The 23,905-nt window shown below is 38.1% G+C and overlaps 2 protein-coding genes across 4 annotated transcripts in view; one reads left to right on the forward strand and one right to left on the reverse strand.

Annotated features, from left to right (window-relative positions):
* The window catches only part of LOC145986462 (uncharacterized), a 120,030-nt gene extending 104,170 nt beyond the window's left edge, over positions 1-15,860 (forward strand). Inside the window, exons 16-22 of the mRNA XM_083120501.1 lie at positions 1,286-1,413; positions 2,474-2,605; positions 4,818-5,022; positions 7,366-7,517; positions 8,825-9,025; positions 9,994-10,095; positions 14,714-15,860. Of these exons, the coding sequence (XP_082976627.1) occupies positions 1,286-1,413; positions 2,474-2,605; positions 4,818-5,022; positions 7,366-7,517; positions 8,825-9,025; positions 9,994-10,095; positions 14,714-14,809 (1,016 nt within the window). The 3' untranslated portion in view covers positions 14,810-15,860. The remainder of the gene's footprint in view (positions 1-1,285; positions 1,414-2,473; positions 2,606-4,817; positions 5,023-7,365; positions 7,518-8,824; positions 9,026-9,993; positions 10,096-14,713) is intronic.
* LOC145986463 (uncharacterized) overlaps positions 1-23,905 on the reverse strand; it is a 199,620-nt gene that overhangs the window by 162,095 nt on the left and 13,620 nt on the right. For all 3 annotated transcript variants that reach the window (XM_083120503.1, XM_083120502.1, XM_083120504.1), the window contains exon 3: positions 17,496-17,657. In XM_083120503.1, coding sequence (XP_082976629.1) covers positions 17,496-17,657 — 162 coding nt within the window. The remainder of the gene's footprint in view (positions 1-17,495; positions 17,658-23,905) is intronic.

Raw genomic sequence — 23,905 nt, forward strand, 5'->3', positions numbered from 1 at the left:
AGGAACTGAAGAGATGGTCATCCACTCTTCCCTCGAGAGAATTGGTTACCTCGCCACTAGCTTGACACCAATATGTCCATGTAACACTGATAAAATCGTAAATAAAAAGGAGGTAAGTAAAACTTACCAGTGAGTGAGTGATATTTAAGAGTGACTTCGCTTTTGATGCATAGGGTACTTTCAGTAAAGATTTTCTATTGACAATGAATGCAAACATTCCCTTGCATTTCCTGTTGCTGAAACATGCCTCCTCGAATGCAGGTTGTTCTACTCTGGATAATAATTGTGTTCCCTGACCAAGTCTAAATTTTCAAACGGGAATGGGGATTAGCTGAGGCACTTGAGATTCCAAGAACTTTGTCTGACACACATGCAGACGACATGCTGATGCTATAGTCCTGGCCCAACACAAATGAATGTCCTTCAAGTGGAGAAGTACTTCGAACCAAAACAAGTGCGCTTCACATGGACAAAGTGAAGTAAGAAGTTATGTCCTAGATTGCTAATTATTTGATAAAGTCTTTTGTAGCAGCGACGAGTATGACTTGTAATCATTGCTCGGGCCCCTCCACCTTTGAATGCCGGGGTGTCCGAACATTCCGCAGGGGGGTCGGATGCAGACTAGGGGGGGGGGGGTCCAGACCACCCTGCTAGTTACGTCTGTGATATACACTACAAATTCACCAGCATATTCCCAATGAAGTGAAATGAATTAATCCGTTGAAAGCAAATTAGTTTTGCCCAAAAGAAAGAAATGCAAATATGCAAAAATCAGTCCCTTTTAATCACGGTGATACTGTCAAAACATGTTAATATTAATGATGTAGCAACGGAAACACGGTTTGACATACTTGAAGGAGCAGTTCCTGTCTCTCATGTTGTTAATTTCTTTAATCACAAATTCATTTTCTGCAAACAATGGATGCAGTGGTTCTCCGAAATTAATAGATGATTAAAGAAATAAGGAACCTCTACCCAAGCTATACTTATATTGGTTCTATCTCATATAAGAAAAAAATAAATTATGCAGGTTTCCTTTTTTGCCTTATTTATTTCTTCAATTAAAAAGAGCTCTCTTATGAGCCTTAAAATATTTATAACTCAACTGATATTTTACATTATCAGAAAATAGCTATTTTGATTAATTTTTATATCATGATACTTCAATAAATATACATTTCTTATGCAAGGAGTGGTACATTTAAGTCTCATTTAATTTTAAATAATATCAATATATATTCTGTTGCTATATGAAATCATACTACAAAATTATTGTATATTTCAGCATTAGGAGAGCCACTGATAAAAGGGTTAACAGAAGTATCCAATCAAAGACCTAAAGACCCCATCTCCTTTCTGGCCACTTATCTCTACAACTTCGCAAATAAAAATAAGGATCGCATTAAAACTCAGGTGAGTTTGATCACAAGACTAGCGGAACTATGACTAATGTGTTATCTAAAAGTCCAAACATGGTTGAAATAGTTTAAAACGATTAATGGTATAAAGACATGTTGTGCCATTCATGTTGTTGAAGCAGACCGCTTATGTCAACTGATGACTGCTACAGCGATATGAACAGGAAAACGTGTTTTTATACTTTTAATCCTATTTAACAATTTTAACAATGTTTTAACCTTTCATGGCATATTCTTTTCTCCTTTCTCTGCAGAAAAGGTCAGTCCAAAAATTTGGAGACAAAACAAGGTACATGTGACCTGAATAACTTTTCTAGGATTTACGCCACATTAAACTAGTGGGTGTGAAGAGTGATCCTTCCTCAAATGTCAACCTCACTTCCTTGTTGCACTCTCTAGTAACTGCAATCTTGAAGGCCAATGAGGCTCTGGCATCTGAATCTACAGCCAGTATGAGCCTCTGCAGGATTGTGTGTTTCATCCTTACATGTGCTGTGTGTCCCTTTACAGCGTCTGGTTAAGGAGATTTTAGTTCCCCGAGACTTTTAGTTATGGTAAGGGGCTTGACCCCATGTAATGTGACAGGTGTAAATAGTGTAAGTGCTGATGCACCCATGATTTCCACTTCACTCATTCATTCATACATAAAATTGAATTGGATTGTTGTTTTAAGTCCACTTTATGCACAGATAGGCAAATCGAGACTGGATCTACAGTTTAAAGTGGGATCCGAACAGACATGCAATGTGCCTTCTCAGGATAACAAACTGGGGACCTCTTGATACAAGGCAACAATGTTATCATTACGCCATCAGGGAGGCCCATTCATACATTAAATTAGCAATGATTGTTCTCTCTCACGGCCAGACAGACAGGCATATTGAGTAACTAGATTGTGTCGAGCTTTCATTTAGGCTGCCAGTCCACCATTCTGATATGTTCCGAGATAACAATAATTGATATGAAAGGACAGACAGACACGACTATTACATAAGTATACTACTTTCCAGCTTAGCTAATTAGTACAGTAAAGTCACTTCTATTTACATTTGCAGGAAACAGGGGTACTTATCACAAGGCCAAAGGAACCTGACAATCTGGTTTCAGTTCAGGAGAATGCCTCACTAGATGAAGATGATCCGCAAGAAATTGATGCTCCAGAAGCTGCTTCCAGTAGTGCCAATAGGGTAAGTGCACCCATTTAAAAAGGAAAAATGTAAATGCAAGAAAAAAGTTGCTTGCTAAATATTCTCTTGCTAATAAAAATCTGTCTTAACAGTTCTTGGAAGGGTATGGTGTGGATGAAATTTATGGTAGGCAATGGATATGATGGGTATTTCAACATACCCTAAAATGCTCAGTTTTGTAGGATAATTTGTCAACTGAATAATCCAAATCAATGATAACAACTGACTCCAGCAAACTCTTTTAAAATGTAAATTTACATACACAGTGCGGCAATTTCTCAGTAGGTGGCGCCATTGTGCAAGCTCTGTGGTGCGAACAAGTAACGGGTATCTCACGAACAATTGACGCAGAGCTCGTTGACCTTGAGTGACATTGCCACTTGTGGCATTGTTGAATGTGGGCATGTGTCGTGAAAGTGCGTAGTGATTTCAACATGGAACAAAGAGCAAACATCAAGTTTTGTGCGCTCTTGGGTAAAACTGCTGCGCAAACGTTTGACATGTAGCAAGTCTATAGGGACAATTGTTTATCCTGTACATGTCTATTTGAATGGCTCAGGTGTTTCAGTAAAGGAGGGGAGCCAATTGAACACGACGAGCATCCAGGTGTGGCAGGGACGGTGAGAACACCGAAATTGGTTGATAAAGTGAGGATAATCATTACTGAAGACTGAAATTTCAGACAGGCTGTTACTGGTGCATTTTATCTTGAGGTACTGAAACCTTTGATGCAAGGAATAACACTGTGAGGCCCAAGTATCGGGATGATGGCAGCTGTCGTCTGCTTCATGACAGTGCCGCAAGTCACAAGACTGAGATTGCGAAGAACTTTTTGACCCTAAATCGACTCTGTGTGTTGTCACACCCTGCCTACTCACTGGATCTGGTTACGTGTGATTATTTTTTTATATCCTAAACCAAAATCTGCACTGAAAGGTTCCTCCTACTTTTATGATGTACCAACAATCAAGAAGGCTACTACATGTATTTTAAAAAGCGTTACACAAAATGAATTCCAGCAATCCTTCCATGCACTGGTAGGCATTGCGCTACGATGTGTGGATGCAGGAGGGTCCTACTTTGAATGATCCAAGGTAAGTAACTTTCTATGAAGACTTGTTTATTTTTAACAGCATCAGTCTCGATTTCAAATTGCCGCACTGTGTAGAAAAAGAGAAGTAGGGAGAGAAATAACATTTAGTACTTTGTAACTTTTAAAACATTGGCCATATTTTTAAAAAGTTAGTTCCATCTAATGAAACTTTGTGACTGTTTTCAAATTGTAAAATGTATAATCACTTCTTGTGTAAAAGAAAAAGAAAGAAATGTTATAGCATACTGTTTTGTTGCTTAGCAACCAGTTGTTGAAAACAAGTGAAAGAGATAACAAGAAAGTTTGTGAGTAGTTCGAATCACTTCAAATCGAGCATAAACTAATGTATTCATTTAGTGCAAATAACAAGTATATTCACCAGATAATGGTGTTGTGATTTTGAACTATTTACATTACTCTTATTTCATAATTTGTTGTGAAGTAGAATAGTAATATCCTGAGCATAAAGTAAAATGCTCAAGCCTCTATGACACTAGCAACTTCAAAATTGCATTGTTTGGATTATAGAACACTATTTACACTTTTCAATACAGATTTGCAATACACTCCAAATTTCCGCTCCTGTAATAAAACCTTCACTCTAAAACAACTTGAAATATTTCAACAGTGGAAAATATTCTTATATATCTGTGCAGCTACAGAAGTAATGGAGACAATACTATTTCAAATTGTCAAAATAGGTCTATATGGTGTATAAATAGTTTGTTAATTTATAATAGTTTGATAGAAAAAATCTTACATTTGGGCCCCAACCCAAACTGATCAACCTAGCTACGTCCCTGATTAGGTGACTGATAGAAACTTTACAGGGCCATGGTATATGAATTATGTGTTTATACTCATTTAAAAAAGGTACAAAATGGCAGAATTTTGCACTGTTATATGCTATTTGTAGAAATTTTGGTTTGGTAAATTTATTGCCTATTCTACCGATAAACTGATGAGAGAATATTGGCCGATACTGATAAGAGTTCTGTCCTATCCCTACTTTCTATTACTATTTGTTCCTGCTGTTGATTTTATTCTACATATAAAAGGCAAAAGAAGAATATAGAAGTGACAATCTTGTAATAACTTGTTTTTTTCACATTGCCACAGGATGAACATGGACAGAGTATGCTGCATTTTGCAGCTGCTCGCAGTCATGGCAGGAATGCCCTCTTTCAATTGATGCAGGAGACTGGCATCAACATCGGATACAGGGATGAACTCTACAGAACTGCCCGAGATGTAGCAACGGAGGCTGGTATACTGGAGAATGTTCGAGATATTGACAAATATGTCCTCTTCTTAGCAGCTAGAGGTAAGTCTGACACTCCGTGTAAAATATAGTAATTAAAATTACAATACAAATTAGAAATTTCTGCTCATATTGTGAAAATTGAAGAATCCAGATAATTAATTCACCTTCTCAATAAATGTATGTAACCAGGTCTTTATAATAATTTTTCTTTAGAAAGAAGAGACTTAGACATTTCCTTTACAAAACCAGAGTATACGAGTTGTACCTTTACATTCATAAAAAATAACAACAAAAGGGCCTAACTTTGCATTATGTTCGAGATTATTCATAGAAATATCCGATTTATAAAACTCATTAATTTTACTAAATGTAAATACTACGCATTTATATTCTCACCAAATGTAAGGTGTCATGCAGTTTCTCAACACAAAAGATAAGTGTTCAGCAGAAATTCACATATTGTTGCTCTTTATGGGAACATTATGATTCAACAAAATATGACGAAGTGGTGCTGTGAATTCTTGGGAGGTAAGACTGATGAAGAAAGGGGCAGTCAGCCTATCTTCACAAAATTGAAGAAGAAATTCATGCAAATCTGAGTTTGACAATAAGGGAATTGCATGACCTCATTCCCAAAGTGGCTAAGGGCACAATTCGAGAGCTGTGACTGTGAAATTAGAGTACATAAAAGTGTGTCTGTGCTGTGTGTCTAAAATATTAACATATGAACACAAAAAGAAATGGATGGGTTCTGTGTTCAACTTCCTCAAGTACTATGCAGAGGACTGCACTTTGAATGGAAATAAAAATTGGGTTTCCCAGTCACTCCCATGGCACCATATGCATTTCCCCAAAACAAAAAAACTCCCCAACTTCAATTTCAGCCCAGAAAAATCATGGCTTCAGTTTTCTGAGATAGACACGGCATTCTGTTGATTGCCCTCATGATTCCTGGTACAAAAATCAGTGACGGATGCATATTGTCAGAGACTGGACCAGCTTCAATGGGCCATTCAGAACCAAGGAGCAGAATGTTGACACATGGCATCTGCTTGTTTCACAACATTGGGTCAACACCAGAGCCATTGAAATGTCACCATTGCACTTCTGGAAAGATTTAAGTTTTGGACCATGCACCCCATAGTATGGCACCCTGCACCACTTCTTCCTTCACCTAAAGAAACACCTTGGTGGAAAACGATTCTATGAAAATGACAAGGTGAAAGAAGAACAGGGTAGCTACGATTTTTTGATTATGAAATTCCCGGACATTTCCAGGTTTTCCAGTCCAAAAATGATATCTTTCCAGACATGATTTTTGCTTTTGAACCTCGTGTTTTTCAATTAAATATATAATCCGTTAATTATTATGAATATTCACTTTCACAACTATTTTTAAGCAAATTTCATTCTACACACACAAGAACATATGAAAATTCAAAGAGTAAAATGTAAAATTACAATCAGCATCAAATGTATTGGGTGCTACAATCACGTGCATCTAGCCTTCAGACTAAGGTAACAGAGGTACATTATTTCACCATAACAGATCTCCACAATATAAAAGCAATAGAAAAAGTTCATAAACAACATAATCTTCATAAACCATACACGATTTTTCATTTTCTAGCGGATTTATAGTGTAGTAGAAAATGCTGACTTTTTTGCTTACATTTATAAGTACACAGCATCTGGAATTTTTTTTGTTGCATACAGGTATTCTAAAGAAAATGCCAACATGACTAAGATCTAAAAAAAAATAGACGATAACCTCACCTTCACCAACTTTTCCGATAATTGTGATCATATTGTAAATGTACTTTAGTTATCAATCAGATATCTGGACTGAACGTTTTACTTTGATATTCTATCTAAAATCGTATTATAGAATTAAAAATTTATTACAGAAATTCGAAGGAACCATAATTTTGCACAAGACTGAGAATCATAAAAACGAAAGAAACAAGTTTCTGAACTGAATATTTTTGGGGAGTGGAATCACAAGAACCGAATCCAGAAGTGGAAGTAAACTGCTTGTTCATTTTGCAACTTTTTCTCTTGCAGACTCCAAAATGCACGCATATTCCAGACGATCTGCAAAATTCCCTGATTTCTCCCTGACAAGCCAAATTCCCTGACATATCCCTGTTTTCCAGGTTTCCCTGGAAGAAGTTGTGACATGGTTCAACAGGCAGCAGACTTCTATGACCCTGAACGGATACAGCTTTTTTTCTTTATTCTATATATGTATATCTACTTTCTGGACACACCTTGAACATTTCCCATGTTTCATACATATATATATATATATATATATATATATATATATATATATATATATATATATATATATACATATATAGTTTTTTTTGTAAATATAACCATAAAATATTATTTCTTCAGGTGATACAGCAAAACTTGAGGAGCTTCTTTTGGAAGGATATGACCACATTATTGATATAGAAGATGATCATGGAAACAACATAATAAAAGTATCTGAAGAAAGAAGCCATGACGAAACGACAAAACTCCTGCAGTCAGTCCCCACATTTGAGGTAAACATGGCACATTCATTAATTTGAAGAAAAGAAAAAAAAACAGGGTGTGTACAACTTTGTAAAAACAAAATTCCCTGACTTCTTCAGATTTTCCAGACCAAGAACCAAAATTTTCCAGATCAAGTCATTAGGACAATGCGTGTATTTAGACATATGTGCAAGAAGGTTAGCTAAAAACCAGACTAAGAATCCCACTTAACCAAGTTTTTAGAATATTCACATCACATGGGGAAAGTGAAGAGGAATTGTTGGTTAGGTGCATCAGGGGGTGACCTCCTACATATTACTTGCCATGTTTTGACTAATGGTAAACAAATAATTTTATTCATAAAGAATCATAAATAATACATAATTATAGTAAAATTCAGTAAGATATGAATTAATCCTAATATCAAACACAACCCAAAAATTTCAACAAGTCAGTGGTTAATGCCATTAGCCATTACTATAGCAGATATTCTACTTGAAAATAGTTCAAAACATGGCCCCTTTCCCTAGAGTATTTAATATGCATCTCTACTGTAACTACCGCTACTATTCAGTACATCAAACTGAAGTATAGTTATCCAAAACAATTTCTTATTTCAAAATTTGTCTTTGTTCAAAAGCCAGTTTTTAGTTTACCAATACAAAATTGTGAACTTTATTTTCCAGAAACAGCAAATTTCCCTGACATTGCCATGACTTTTTCATAAAAAAAATTCCCTGACTTTTTCAGTTTTCCAAATTGGTAAACACCCTGAAAAAAGTTAATTTTGTTAAAAATAAATGTGTGTGTGTGTGCCAGTAAAATTTCATCTAATTTACTGGAGGTAAAAAAAGATAAATTTTATAGAAAAACCTAATTTGGAATACTGTAACAAGTGTATTAATCAGTAGAACTCCTGCTATAACAGACACATTGATTTTTTTTACTGATATCAATAACATTAACCAATACCAATAACAGAGAGTGGGCCAATCCCATATAAAATGGATGTCTCTTGATGAACATCATCTTTTGTACACTGGCAAGAAATCTCACCTGTGGATATAGATATAGAAATTGCCAGAAAATTTGAAGATGTTGAACATCTCTTTTTGTTTTAAATCCTTGCCTGCATTGGTGTTTTATTTCCATTATATCTAATGTAGATGGGGTGTACAATACATATATATATATATATATATATAAAAATAAGGATTGATGCAGTACACCAAGTCAAATTTTCAGAATACGTCACTGAATCTGCAAATATCATGAACTGTTACAATGTAATTTATGTGGATGGCTATTATTTAATATTTTTCCCTTTTCAAAATAGGAAAACAGGGAGTGGATACATAAGGCAATAAGAATTGGAAGCATCGAGCAGATGAGAGACAAGCTAACAAATCCAAAATTAGCAATTGCTAAAAATGCTTGTGGACGGTGTGCGCTGCATGTGAGTGTGCTATGTCAGGAGGAAGAAATGGTCGAGTTCGTTGCAAACAAATTTCCACAAACTCTAAGGATTGGAGATAATGTAAGGAAAATTATTATTTTTCTTTTACCAATTTATTTGTTTACTTTCAGAAAAAGAAATACATAAACAATTGGTATGTAGAAAAGCATGTATGATGCAAAAAAAAAAAAGTTCTTTGAAGCTGATCAGTTATGAATTATTTGGACCTCATCTTCAGGGAAGCGTGCATGTGAGAAAGAGTTTTTGTTCTAAGTCCACTTCATACACAGATAGGCTAATCAGGACTGGGCCTACAGTTTAAAGTGGGATCCGAACCAGTATGTGCCTCAAACCTAGAACTACTGGTATTGAGTTATGTGTTCAGATGTAGGTAGCCATCGAACACATGATGTATTTGGGAAAAGCAGTCAACATGAGCGGTGAAACCTGAGAGGATTATTTACTGCTAACCGAGGGTCCACCCTGTCTAATAGTCTGGGCAGCTAGACCTGCTTTGATGACATTAATCAGAGCGCAAAAGGGGAAAGCAAATTGAAATTAAATTAATTAAGTCAACAGAATGCCAGGAAGGATTCACTTGTGATGGCCAAGGTTTCACCGTTAGCCAGGGTTGCCACTTTGAGTAGTCAGCTTAAAATTATATTTGTGCGATCTCCTTCAATGCTGCTTGCAAGCAGCGACAGTGTTCTGATTGTAGTTCTTGTTAAGGACTTCAAAACCTTTAAACCTTCTGCTACCACAGTAATGGGATTCATATATAGGCCATTCATCATATAATGTTGACACAGAGCTACCAATTGTATTTGCAGGGGGACAAAAAAAAATCTTAGTTCAACAATATCAAAAAAATTCAGGCTTGATGAACCCCAGTGTCATAATGAAGTATTAGGGACATATCCACATATTATGAGTGCCAGTGTAATGTAATGACATACTCGTAATTTTTAAAATAAATCAATCACTCAATCAAAGTAGAATTACTCATCTTCTTCTCTTCAATGGAGTCAAAATTTTATTTTATGTTACAGCTTGAAAGGACTCCTCTTCACTATGCGATGGCTGTAGATAAGGTGGAGCCACTTAGTAGAATATTGATCAAAGCTGGTGCCAAACGAGTTCTCAAAGATCTTGTAAGTATAAAAGTATAGTACAATTATTTCTTTAAAAATCTAGATTCTGGAATGCTATCAGTGGCGTATGCTGAGACCAAGATCAGGGCTATCTCCAAATATAGTAGTGTTTGAATTTTAAATGAAAATGTGTCTGGCAAAAAAGGGCTCTTCCTCATTCATTTTGGATTTTTTTGTTTACATCGAATTCTTGCCATTAAAAACAACAATAGTAAGCAATGGACATAAACTATTTCATGCTTATTTATAAAGAGGAGCGGTCTATAACATGCAATATGTAGGACCTACATGCGAGTATGAAAAAATAATTAACTTCTTACCTTCTCTCCTTTTCCGTGAATTTTTTATCACTTTATTGAAGAATGTGTCCTCACATGAATTTCTGATGTTGATTAGAACCCCTTTCTCAATAGACATTATAGCTAAATTACTAAGCCGCGTTTGTCCCTGTGTTGCTCTGAGATAAGTTTTAATTCTCCTTAGAGAAGAAAAACTCCTTTCGACGGTTGCTGTTGTCGATGGAAATGTCAATATTAGTTCTGCTAGTTTATACACTTCACTAAACACTATGTCCAAATTATTTAGCTTCATATAATTTGTAATTTCATTCACTGATTTATTCTTGTACTCATCCAGAGAATAAAGCACACTTAGTTCATTTTTGAGGCGGTCTCTATCAAAATCTGAGGAATACTGTTCACTCAGTTCTGCCAAAAGAGTTTGAGGAAACATTTCACGAAATGTATGAAATTTGTCTGAATCCAACAGACACAAATTTTAGATCGTTTTGAGATTCAAATCTGAATTTTATCTGATACATTGACACGCACCTTCTGCCTTTAGGGCTTTTATGTTAGTCTGGTTACAACCCTTTTATCGGACTTCTCAAAGGCTTCTAAGGGTTAGTAGGACCAAGCCCTTGTGAGGTCTGTATGGCAGGATTTATTTTTTATTATCACCTATGTAGGTTTGAAATGAAAGATCATTAAGACATTTTACTCGAAGATTTATTTAAACTTCCGATGTTATACAAACACTTTTTCAAACAGACAATTCACCCGGTACAACTTGTAGGCCTAAACCTATTAGTTGTACCGAAGACCAGAATGCAGGAGAACGCCTTATTCAGAGTTGGGTTTGTGGAATATCTGCCAAATGGAGTACAAGTACACCAGCCAATCTGAAGATTGAAGCAAGATATTACCCAACGTCCCCTGAACCATCAGCCTTTCGGCAACCAGGAGAATGTCCCGTAGGCTTACAAAAGTCTAGTAACTAAAAATCTACAACCATGGTGATATGTTGGAACAATCCTTGTGCTGTTCGGTCTGAACTGACGTCAGTGAAATGCAAAAATCGTTCCTGACAGTTTCCCTCATTATCCACAAATCGTATGACTGTTGATAACTGACTTTTATTAGTTACGTCAGTTGTCTCGTCAAGTAATATTGCAACGAATGTTGCATTTGATATTTCTAATTTGATATGATCTGTAATTACACTAGCTACTGCATCAATTAATCATTTTGTATTATTGGTGACGTTCCTCTAAACACGGTTGCGGTCTTTAAATGATTAGCTATTGTCAGATTATATGTTGCTAAAAATTCCAAAAGTTCTATGTACATGCCTTTATTTGTTGAATCCCCAGACTCATTGTGGCCCCTAAATGCACATTCTTGCTTCCCCAGAAATGCTATTGCATCAATTAATCTTCTTATAATAATTCTGTTTTCCTTCACTTTTTCATTATGCAAACTGTCGGCAATCTTCTTTTGCAAATTCAAGGAATGATCAATTCTTTGAGAACCGAATGTCTGTAAGTTACTGAACACACCTATAGGACTAAGTGATTTTTGGTGTTTATCACAAGCAGTTACCAAATAGTTTAAATTACTAAATCCTGTTGTATTCCAAGGACTTTTGTCAGTAGAAAAAAGCAAACATGCCAAGCAATATAACTTATTAAGTGCACTCGACCCAGTCAACCAAAGATATTTTTGGTAGCTGGTCTCATGAAAACGCCTTATATATATCTTATTTTTGTCTTTCTGCACGACTGTAAGGTCCGGAAGAGGTGGGAGAGGCCTACCTGTCTCTATTATTTGTATCCTATCCTCGTAAGGAAGCCGTGAGAATGACATCTTGGAGACAAGTTCGGTGATTAAATCCATTTTCACACGCACACGGAACAAGAACACAGAACAACACAACACATGTCAAAAACACAGCACAACAAAAGGGCCTCGGTCACTGAAATTTCTTTAAAAAATGGATTCCCATCCATGAACACGATACGCGGGCGACACAAAGAACTCGGATCTCGGACACAACAAGTTTGACCATATATCCCTTCCTTTTGCAGAAACTACCACCTACCCGCGTGGTTGAAAACACGTGCGGTGAATGGTTGCTATGACAACATGGTTTGTTTATGTTGCCAAACCTATTTCAGTGGGATGACTCGGGCCGAAACCCCCACCGCCAGGACGAAGGTTTTGACATTTTGACAGCGGGGGAGGGGGGTTGCTTGAAACAGAAGTAAACAGGATGGCAACAGAATGTCCCATATAACTGCGACCGCCTGCTAGAGGTCTGCACGGGCCTAAATTGTAAGGCCCGAGTCCGGCCCAGCCCGAGGAAAAGAAACCCGAACCCGACCTGAGTCCGATAATAAGTAAACATGAGCCCGGCCCGAGCCCGAAAACATAATTAAAATTACTTTCCAATTCAGCATTTGAAAAAAAATGGGCACTGTTGTACTTCGTTAACTAGCTGTTATAAAAAAATGTAAACAATCAATGAGAAAAAAAATACTGTTACTTTTGCTACATCTACTATTGGTGAAACAAATATTAACAAAACATGCGCTACTTTAAAAAAAAAAAAGATGTAGGCCTACTTACTGACTGGTTACTGGTTAGTAACCAGTCAGTAAGTCATTCTCGAAGTAAACCATAATTTCAATAATTAAAAATTATTTTTCGATGACAATATTCGCTAACAAAATAGCCACGAGGGCCGGGCCCGACCCGAGCCCGAGAAGTTCTGGTTATTTATGGCCCGAGTCCGGCCCACGGGCTGGGCCGGGCCTAGACCCGAGGGCCTGGCCCGAGCCCGTGCAGACCTCTACCGGCTGCAACCACAGTCGAATTTCAAGGAAAAGCAGAGTGCCAACTTCAGGGGAAAATCACTAAATTTGGAGGATTTATAATGCTTGTATGTGACGAAATTCATGGAACTGGAAGAGACACGGGCAATGCTCGAAGGGATGGAGGGGGGGAGGTGATGTAATTTTCATGAGGCATCCCCTAGCTTGAATAATTTGCATTGGCACCCCCGCCTATATTTCTTTTTTTCCAGCGATCTAGCGAATTTCGTATTTCCATTGTTGGCAACACTACAACATCGCCAGGATGCAGAGAAGTCTTCACTCTCCAGCGCTTGGGTTTGGAAGCCAGCACCAGGGACCACCAAGGTCGTCCCTGCCAGCACAAATACATCATGGGTTGAAAGGACCGCCTGCTGGTTCAAAGACTTTATTCTCAGACGAAGAAACCTGGCGATAAATAAAGGCGACCTTACACTAGCGCTTTCCCCCTTGGTCGTAACTTGAGAGTGAAGCATCGGTTAAATTTGCTAGTCGATTATTTCCTGTATTTTAATATGGGCTTCGGCAATAGCCTAGGTAGCCTAGAATATACGTGCCTGAATGCTATGTTGTAAAAGTAGAGACCCGTTTACAAGAAGATAGAACTTTAGTATTGCATAAATTCTTTCGTGTCATAGTCTAGTACCAATGACAGTATATTTAGTGGTTCTATAAACATGAATAATTAATTTGCACATGTTCTAGAAAATTTGAGAGAGAGTTTTGATTTGAATTTTTCTAGTCAATGATATAATTTACTATTTCTCCAGACATCTGCCAACTTTCCTTTTATTTTAGAAAAACTGGGTCTAAAAAAAGGTTATAACACTCCCCCACCTTCAAAAAGGAGTATACCTGTAAGATCCATGTATACCACAGAGTAACTGCCTTGCTACATTGATTTCACTATACGCAGGCACTCAACATTTAAAACAAAGTGAGCCCACAAACATAGATTATTTATTAATCTGCCTGTAGAATAATACTAAAAAAATACAAGAACCTTATTTACCCGAGTACATTCAGAAGGAAAGACAAAGTATTTACCAGAAAAAAGTTTATTGCCACTCTTAACATTTCCTACATGAGTGGCAGACAGGGAAGGGGACTTCAGCCCCATAAGCTCCTCCCTTCAGAGCAGTGAAGGATTTAGAAAAATGAGAGAAGAGGCACAGGGGAGTGGAAATATTTTCCTTGGGCAGTCATTTTTAACATACCCATAAATTACATCCCAAAATATTTATTTCAAATAAAATAAATTTATTTATATAGTTATTTTTTTAAATGTCTATTTCCTTGGGATCTGTAGGGGCTAACTGGTTGACCAAGGAACCTACCTTCCCATCTAGTATCCTCAGTATATGGGGGGATAAGAATGTTACAGAGTCAAAGAGGTGGAATAATTTTGACATGCCAACATCTCTAATTTTATCACTTTCCTTTATGTATTTTCCATCTAATTTGCAGAAAGGAAGACAACCAACATATTACTTCATGAACAGATCTGAGATTGGAAGACTACAACAAGAGGAAGAATCTCTTCGAGAAGAATTGGAAGATTAGGAGGATTTAAATTTGCTGCACAAATGTTGTGGTTGTAAATTGTTTCTCCCCTTACATCTCTCATGAATTATATATTACAGATGCTATAAGTTGTCGAACTACATTGGTCATAAAATAAATCCTATTTGGGGGAAATGGAAAATTTTTTACGTGTGGTTCCGGCCAAAGAACGGACTTGGAAATTCTATTTTTGTCTTTTCTGTCGAAAGCCATGGAGGGTCACATGAACCGCTGAACCAATCAGCTTTGTCCAGTTGCCGTGGTGAGGGGGAATTCTCGTGGTATTCTGCATTGCCAAATTTTTCGTTTTGGGTTGTTTTCGAAACAGGTGGCACCCTCATCAAAGCCAAGCACGGCGAAGCCTAGTGGTTGCCGCCACATAGCAAGTGAATGGGTCTCCGATTTCATGCCTCTCCCTGAAATGCGAGCGAAGGAGGGTTGTTGACAGGAAGAGGTGTCGTGTACGACTGGACAAAAATCAGGCATGTATCAATCGGTAACAACACCGCTTTTTCCCCCTTGAACTGGAGGCAGAAAGTCTGGGTTTCCTCAAGTCCTTTCTTTGGCCAGGCAGACTTTAGCTCCATTTTCTTGCTCACGTTGGCTAGGAGTTAAAGTGGAAAAGGAATTGAACCTGAGACCCCTTAATTACAAGGAGTTCACTGTTCAATTGAGAACATTGGAGAATGGGACAGACCAGCAGAAGGAACAAATGAACTTGTAAAAACTGAAGTAAATTCAAACATCGATATCAGATTATCATGATTAAGATTTCTCTTGCAATTTTTCAAATTCAACAACTAAAAATAACAAATCAGTTAAAAATATAAGCAATGGATACTAATGTCAAAAAACTTAAATTTGTTGCTAAAAAATCAATCTCAAAATTATGATTCAATATCCTTTATTTTGCCCTGGTGGCCCAGGCACTGGGCAATAATTTCAGTCCTAATATACCTCTGTACATTTCATGAGAGGTGCATTTTGTCACACGTGACAATTGTTAAATACTGACAATTAATGTTGATAAAATCCAATAACAGTGTTTTATAAATATATGTTATGTTGCGTTAAAATATTGGTTGCTTTATTTCTGACACCCTATTTGTTAAGCTTACTAAGTATGTAATGCAATTCTATGAGTAAGTCCAAGAGTAACCGAACAAAGTATGATATACCATGAAGCAATGTCACATCTATTGAAGCATCAATTGTGCAACATCAAGTTTGGATGATAAACATTCCTGACTTAAGTTTAAGTCTTCAACTTTGAGTGCTTTTTAAATGAATGAAGTTTACTCAATATTGTTGAAAATGCTTCTTCTTTCTCTATCCCTTATGTCTTTACAGCATCGGGGATGCATTGTTGCAAATAAATGAAGGAAAAGAAAATCAAACAGCTTGTTGAAAAAAATGTAAAGGGTGTGTGATTATTTTCTTCACTCTCTAACACTGGCAAGCACAAAAACATTCCTTGGCTCTTCCAAGGTTTGGAACGTGTTTTTTTTTTTTTTTTTACCAGCTCAGTGGCTAAGAACGTTAAGTGGTTGACTTTCAATCTCTTTTTTTTAATTTAAAATTTTGGGTGCGTCAGCACATTATACGGGGTCCAGCACCTTACCGTTACAAATAACAACTCTAACGTTGCGTAACTAAAATCTTAAAATATTCTGACTTCCGTTAATAGCTGAGGCTGTAAACGGGCACTCAGCACACATAAGGACAAAAACAGGACAACACACAGAATTATACTGGCCATAGGGCCCGTCGCCAGAGCTTCGTTTGTCTGCAAAATACAGTCCAGGGTGTACTACGTGGGAGTGAGGTTAACAGTTGGATGTATTATGTGGAAGATCACCCTGACTTTCAATCTTGCCACCAAAGTTATCAGGTCCGAATCCAAGCCTGGACATGAGTGTTCTTCGTGAGTGTCCCTTCACCAATTTCATCTAATAATTACTCATGTTCACAATTAGCCAAAAGTGGCAAAGAAACATGCTAAATAATAATAAAAATAATTACAAATACAAAACCTACCAACTGTTCCATGACCTTTTGTCATTCCTAAGCTGATTTCTCTGAATCTTCCAGGTTCTGGAACCCTGACAGAACACACATAACCTTTATCACATTAACATATTTAGTGATATGTTGGGGAGGGGGAGGTAACATCAGAAAAATATACAAATTAACAGCTTTCCTCACCTGTCATTGTACATTTTATCCTATGTACAGGGTGTCTGAAAAGTACTGCACCACAGGCCAAATGGTAAAATTGTTTCACACTATGCAGGCACTACGTGAAATTGGTTGGATACCAAATTTACGGGACACTTTATTGGTCACAGAGGACCTGTTGAATGGAGCTCATGCTCCCTGTACTTGAATCCATCAGACATTGCACTATGACAGTGTCTAAAATCCCAGGTGTACAGAACCTGGTCACGCTGACTGCGATCTGGCCCACCTCTACACCAGAAACGAGAACGAGTGCCCTGCTGTATTGAACATATACAGTGTGAGACTTTTCGGACACATTGCATACTATTTTATCCTTTTCCTTTTTGTTCTAAGGAAGCTACAGCAGGATCATAAACTGTTAAGCAAAAAGGTTACACTGCCCTTGTGACCAAAACATGTCACTAAATCAGATAAAAATATGAAGGACCAACTGAAAAGTACTTACGAATTCTGGTGCCTCCGACGAAACCATAACTGACAGGAGGGGTCACGGGCCTATCCTTGCTCTTTTCACGCCACTCTTGATAGGCTTTTGCACTCTTTTCTTGCTTCTTCCTCGACTGCTCTTCCTGCTTCTTAGCGAGTAGTTTCTTCCTAAGTTCTTCAGCTGCAAGAATAATATCATTTGAAGAACTTATGCTGCATGTCCATAGATTTATTAATCATGCAGATCTTACCCCAGTTATGTACTCCATCACTTGAAAATACTTTTTTTTTCTCCTGAAAAAAATATACGATCATCATGAAACAGAGAGGCAATGAAAGAAGAATATGCCTGGTTACTTCAACAATATAATTATTTTTGTGGTTTCATAGTGTCAGCTACTGGCAAAAATGCAATAACGTTTGTATGAAACTTAGAATTTGGGACCATATGAGACAAAAGGACAATGGACTGTATTAGTGGTGACATCCCAGCAGACTGAGCACGTGTTGAATCTAAAGAAAGTGAAAACATGTTTTCTTCCTATCCCAAGACATTGAAATTTCCATCAGAAGGGTTAGCTTTAATTATTGTGACAGCAGTTACGAAACAAAATTGTCATGTGTATCGTACATCAATGTAAAGATGAGATTTTGGAGAATTTGTCTATATATAACACATACCTTACTGAGAATATGATAGAGAATAACCGGAGTAAGAAAATCATGCATTTTTATACAAAATATAGACATTCCAGTTCCGAACACAGCCGAAGCAGGCCCGAAGCTCACCCAATCTCAAGTAGGTCACGTTGCCGCTAGGGATGATGGGATTCCGGATCGGATGTCGTTAGTTAGAAGCTTTCGCTTTACTTGATATCCTACTTCATTTATTCTTTACATTCTCATCTGTAAGGTATGTGTTATATACAGGGAGTTGCAAAAGACCTGCTACAATGCTAGGGAGGTGATTTGACAAGTAAAAACAAGGAAAAAATGCCATGTCAAAAAATTTCGAAATCGGCACCGTTTTCGATTGACAGGCGTGTGAAAATCGCCTCACACCATGTTTAAAGCACAATAACTCAAGAAGGAAGAAAGATATCAATGTCAAATTAAAAGAATACAAAGAAAGTCATACCTGACGAATACACTGGTGCAGCAATTGAGGCCCAGTGTAAATTGCACAAGGGGACTCTCAAAGAAAGTGGGTAATCCCCTGATGGAAAATACAGGAAATTTACTACTATTTTCTACATATGTTGAGATCGGAATGTAGCCAGTAAAAAATGACAACGTATGTCCACATGTCCAACTACTGCAGGGACACCGTCCCACACTCGGGAAATAGTATATTTTTTAGTCTCTTGTCACCCCAAGATATAGTTTCTGGCTAAAAGCGTAGAGAACGTGTTCGCTTCTAGCCTCCAGCGTCGCTCACACCTATTATCTCGGTGTCATAGAAACTGCACCGGAAGATTGGTAGATCCTTAAGAAAATACCGTTGTCTCATTCCACAGATTTAACTCTAGGAAGGATATTCGAAGGGATTGTATTCGGTAAGGCAATTACCACTCACTCACCTTGCTCAGCTGTAAACTCCATCTGTCGACTCCAGGTAGATTCAGTCCAGTTCTACACTTTACGATTGACAGTCCATGGTAGCGATAGAGCAATAAGAAGGCTGAGATGTTGCGTCTTGCTATTTTATACTCGGAGGTGTATGACTCCCGAGTTGACGCAACGTTCCTGCCAACTTGGAGCACATGTATATTATGCTGAGCAAAGGTCGTGCATACATCACTCTTGCCCATACATCACTCATGTCCCATTTCTGCTGAGACACAGTCCCACACTCGGGAAATAGGAAATTCACCCAAAAATGATGCTATGCCGTCAGATTACGCTGAGATTGATTTCAGCTAAGTGATACAGAAAGTCCCACTACCGTTGGTGGATACTAGATAGAGAGTGGAGTCGACTGTTGTTTTTCCTGTCTGTTCTGCGTGGAGTTTAGCCTGGTGTGTGTGTGTGTGGTTGAATTGCACCAAGGAGTATTGTACGTAAAGTATGTATTCCAGTGTTCTTTCTCGGTTTGCAACAACTGCGTGGACACCTGTGTGACATTACGTGGGTGCTAATCACGGTAGTTCTGATCCGTCACTCAGGAGGGAAAGTCCCCCCCCCCCTTTGCTGGTCAGTTCTCGTACAGGACAATGATGGAGTACTCTTACCCATGAGCTTGCTGATATGCATCTCGTTTATGGAGAGGCAAACCGAAACAGCCGTGAAGCACGGCATATCGTATCACGAACGTTTTCCCAATAGGCAGTTACCAGCACATTTATTCTTTCAAAGACTTGATGCTTGACTGCGTGAAACTGGATCTCTACTACCCCGTAGGTGGGATTGTGGAAGACCCTGCACTGTGTAATTTAAAGAGGATGTATTGGCAGCAGCAATGTGTCATTGCTTGTACTCGAAAAACCCACCATAGCAATGTGTTCCACGTTCTTCAGGAGGAGGGATTGCACCCATACAAATTGCATAAGGTGCACCACATACTGCCCACGGACTTTCCCCTACGCATGGATTTCTGCCAATGGTACGTGCAACAAACTCTTGCCATTCCAGATATCCCAACAATAGTTGTGTGGAACGATGAGGCAATATTCACCAGGGACGGCATGTTCAATAGCCACAACAGCCATGTCTGGGACATGGACAATCCGCAAGCAATCATTGTGTGCCATCATCAACATAGGTTGGCAGTGAATGTGTGGTGTGGCATAGAAAGGGACCGCTTGATAGGCCCGTACATTTTGCCCTCTACTTTGTGTGGTGGGAATTATTGGGTGTTTCTACATGACGTATTATCTGAACTTTTGGAAAACCTGCCACTGGCAGGTAGACAACGTGTCTGGATTCAACACGGCGGCGCCCCTGCGCATTTCGATGGCACCCACATGCATTTCAACCAGGGAGTTAGGGCCTTACTCAACGATATTTTTGGCGATCATTGGACTGTCAGGGGTGGACCTTTACCATAGCCACCTCGCTCCTCCAACATCACACCACTGGATTTCTTTGTGTGGGGAGAAATGAAAAGGCTCGTGTATGAAACCCCTGTGGAAAATGCTGAGGACCTCGTTGCTCATGTTAGTGCCGCTGCTCGAACAATTGGTGACATGCCAGAGGTATTTGCACGTACCAGATAATCAGTGCTAAGCCGATGCCATCTTTGTCTTGGAAGTCAATGGCGGACATTTTCAACGTCGTCTCTAAGTATACTGATGTTTGTAAGCCCCTATCAGTCCTTTAGTGAAAGGTGCGAGTGAAGATGCTGGAGATCGCTGTACTACATACCGTCGATCTGCATGTGCGGAGGTTGTGCACTTCTCAGGGGAATCCCTTTAAGATGTTGCTGTGCCTGGAAATGTTACATGCCATTGTGTGCATTTTCTCACCATTCTCCATCTTCATTCCTTTGAGGATTACCCACTTTCTTTGGGGAGCTCTCTTGTAGTATGTACAGCCTGACGACATGTGGCTATTGTTTAACTTTTGTTTTTCATAGTGTGTCAACATTAGGGGATTGAAAACATATTTTCCTGATTTTCCCGTATTTTTTTCCATTTTGGATGGTGTCCCAGCAATAGTGGGACATGCGACAAATTGGTTTCTTTTCTTCTTCGTACCGCAATGTGAACCATGTGCAACAGGAGATTTGCAGTTATTTTCCTATTTCCCAAGTGTGGGACGGTGTCTCAGCAGTAGTGGGACATGTGATCATACGTCGTCATTGTTTACTGGCTACATTCCGATCTCAACTTTATGTAGAAAATAGTAGTAAATTTCCTGTATTTTCCATCACGGGATTCCCCACTTTCTTTGAGAGTCCCCTTGTGTAATTTACACTGGGCCTCAATTGCTGCACCATTGTATTCGTCAGGTATGACTTTCTTTGCATTCTTTTAATCCGACATTGATATATTTCTTCCTTCTTGAGTTATTGTGTTTTAAACATGGTGTGAGGTAATTTTTGCATGCCTGTCACTCGAAAACGGTGCCGATTTCGACATCTTTTGACATGGCATTTTTTCCTTGTCGAATCACCTCCCAAGCGTTGTAACAGGTATTTTGCAACACCCTTTATAGACATATTCTCTGAAATCTCATCTTTATATTGATGTAGTATACGCATCACAATTTTGCTTCATAACTGCTGTCACAATTCATAAAGTTAACCCTTCCGATGGAAAGCTCAACAGCTCGGGATAGGAAAAAAAAACACGTGGTAGATTTGTTTGGACTCATGACGTCACACTAATATGATCCATTATGAGGAAAATGTAGAATTTACTGAGTATGAAAAACAACATATTATCAGATCAGACACAATCATTTTTCCTATTTTTACTCATTAGACAATCATTTGACATTACGTTAGATGAGGGTCAAATAATATAGAAGGCTATTAGAATTCAAAATCAATTAACAAATTGCAAATAAAACAATGTTCTTTCCAAATTTATCTTGACAGCTTTTATTATTTTTATTTCCAAAAGTAAAACTTGACAATCCACAAAAGTATGAAAGTATGAAAAACACAGGTGAAAGTTTGTCCATTACTAGGGTGACCAGACACACACATTCAAAAAAGAGGACAGAGCATGGTGAAAAAGGAGGACAAAATCATAAAAAAGAGGACACCGCAGAAAATGGCTATACATTTGCCATTACTCATAATTTAATCAATATGAAAAAAAACTACCAACACTTTGCTCACAGACAATTCTGATGATTTTTTAATAACTTCCTCCTACTTTTAAGCAATGAAAGCAATCTCCTAATCTATTTGAAGTCCACTGTGTTTCAAAGCATAGGCGTGCGCAGACACTCTGATTAGGGGATGCAAAAGCCTTGATGAAAGTTCAGTCGGGAAAGAAAAACCTAATTTTATCTCGCTGTTTCATTGCATTGATGGGTATATGTATATACAATGCAGCAAACATAGAGGCACCAACACGAATAAATAAATAGTCTGAAATGTATCCCGCTCCTTTTCCTCCAAACAATTGTGTTCATGTATTTTAGACAAAACTGTTTAGCAGCAAGAGTCTGAAGTACTTAGTAGTCAAAATTTCCCTCTCTGGTAATTAACAATGCACTACATATTACAGAAAACAATAAAAGTGCGAGCGAAGCGAGCAAGAAAACTTTTAGATCCAAATTTTTGCAAAATGAAAACAATATTGATTTAATGTGGAACAAAAAATTCATCGGCCGCCATGGCATTCTCTTTTACATTTTTTTTTCATTTAGATCGTTCGGCGCACAGTGCCAACTCCCGCCTCCCCTCTAGCTACGGCTCTCAACTTGACAAGACTGTAAGAAAAGCAGATATTGCGAGCGAAGTGAACAAGAAAATTTTTACGAAATATATTTTTATTTGTATAAAATTTGATATCGAGGGGTGGAATTCCCCTGCAGGTGCTCTTGGCCTTCTGGAAGAAATAATGCAAGAAAGACGTGAAAACTAATTCCATCTTTAGTATCCCTTCGTCCTGCTTCTCTTAGATTCTACTAGTCTTGCTTTTTTTTTTACCTCAGTGTTTGACACCTTTGCCCCCAGCCCCCTGAGAATATATTTCCGTCCAAGGTCGGGGAGGTCCAATGCTCATTTCCCCATGTGGTTGCGTCACTGCATTCCCTTCCCCCATAGTTGCTTTTAACTTTAATCGGCTTGAAAATACTTAATTTTCTTTAAGAGTATAATATCGTTTAATAACGACGATAAGATTCCTCTCCAGTAAATTTCTAGGTGAGAGTACAATAATGTAGGAGGGACATGGACGTCTGGAAAAAGGGGGGGGGGGCAAGGATGGCCACATCTTCCAATTAGAAATAGAATGTCAACCTAAAAGTATATTTTCACATGCATAATTTGATTTCAGTCAAAATAATTTACATTAATGCGATAATTTTAAATTAAAGTGGTGTTTCTTGAGGGAGCAACATTATTATCGGGGTAATATGACCCATGGAAAAATACCCTGCATGTCCCCCCGTGGAACAAACCTCTACACGTCCATGATCCTCTCGTGCGCACGCCTATTTTTCAAAGGCAACAGATCCCGTTGCAGTAGCACTAGCAGAGATGATTCCAGGCAGGAAAAACAGGGATAGCGAAATGTCAGGAGAGGCCAGGCCAGCTCGGTAGCTCAGTGGTTAGAGCAATGACATGGTATGGCCAGAGACCCGGGTTCGAGTCCTAATCTATTGTTTAACATGACAATCATAACTAAGAATATATATAGTTTGAAGCACAGAATTTTACTCCTTTTTCCAATATTTGGATATTAGAATGCAACCCCCATATGTGAATGCAAATGCTACAAGTAAGTTAGCAACGTCCACCCCAGTTGTACA

This window comes from Lepisma saccharinum, chromosome 4 (genome assembly GCF_977018435.1).
Source record: "Lepisma saccharinum chromosome 4, izLepSacc3.1, whole genome shotgun sequence".
Lineage (NCBI taxonomy): Eukaryota > Metazoa > Arthropoda > Insecta > Zygentoma > Lepismatidae > Lepisma > Lepisma saccharinum.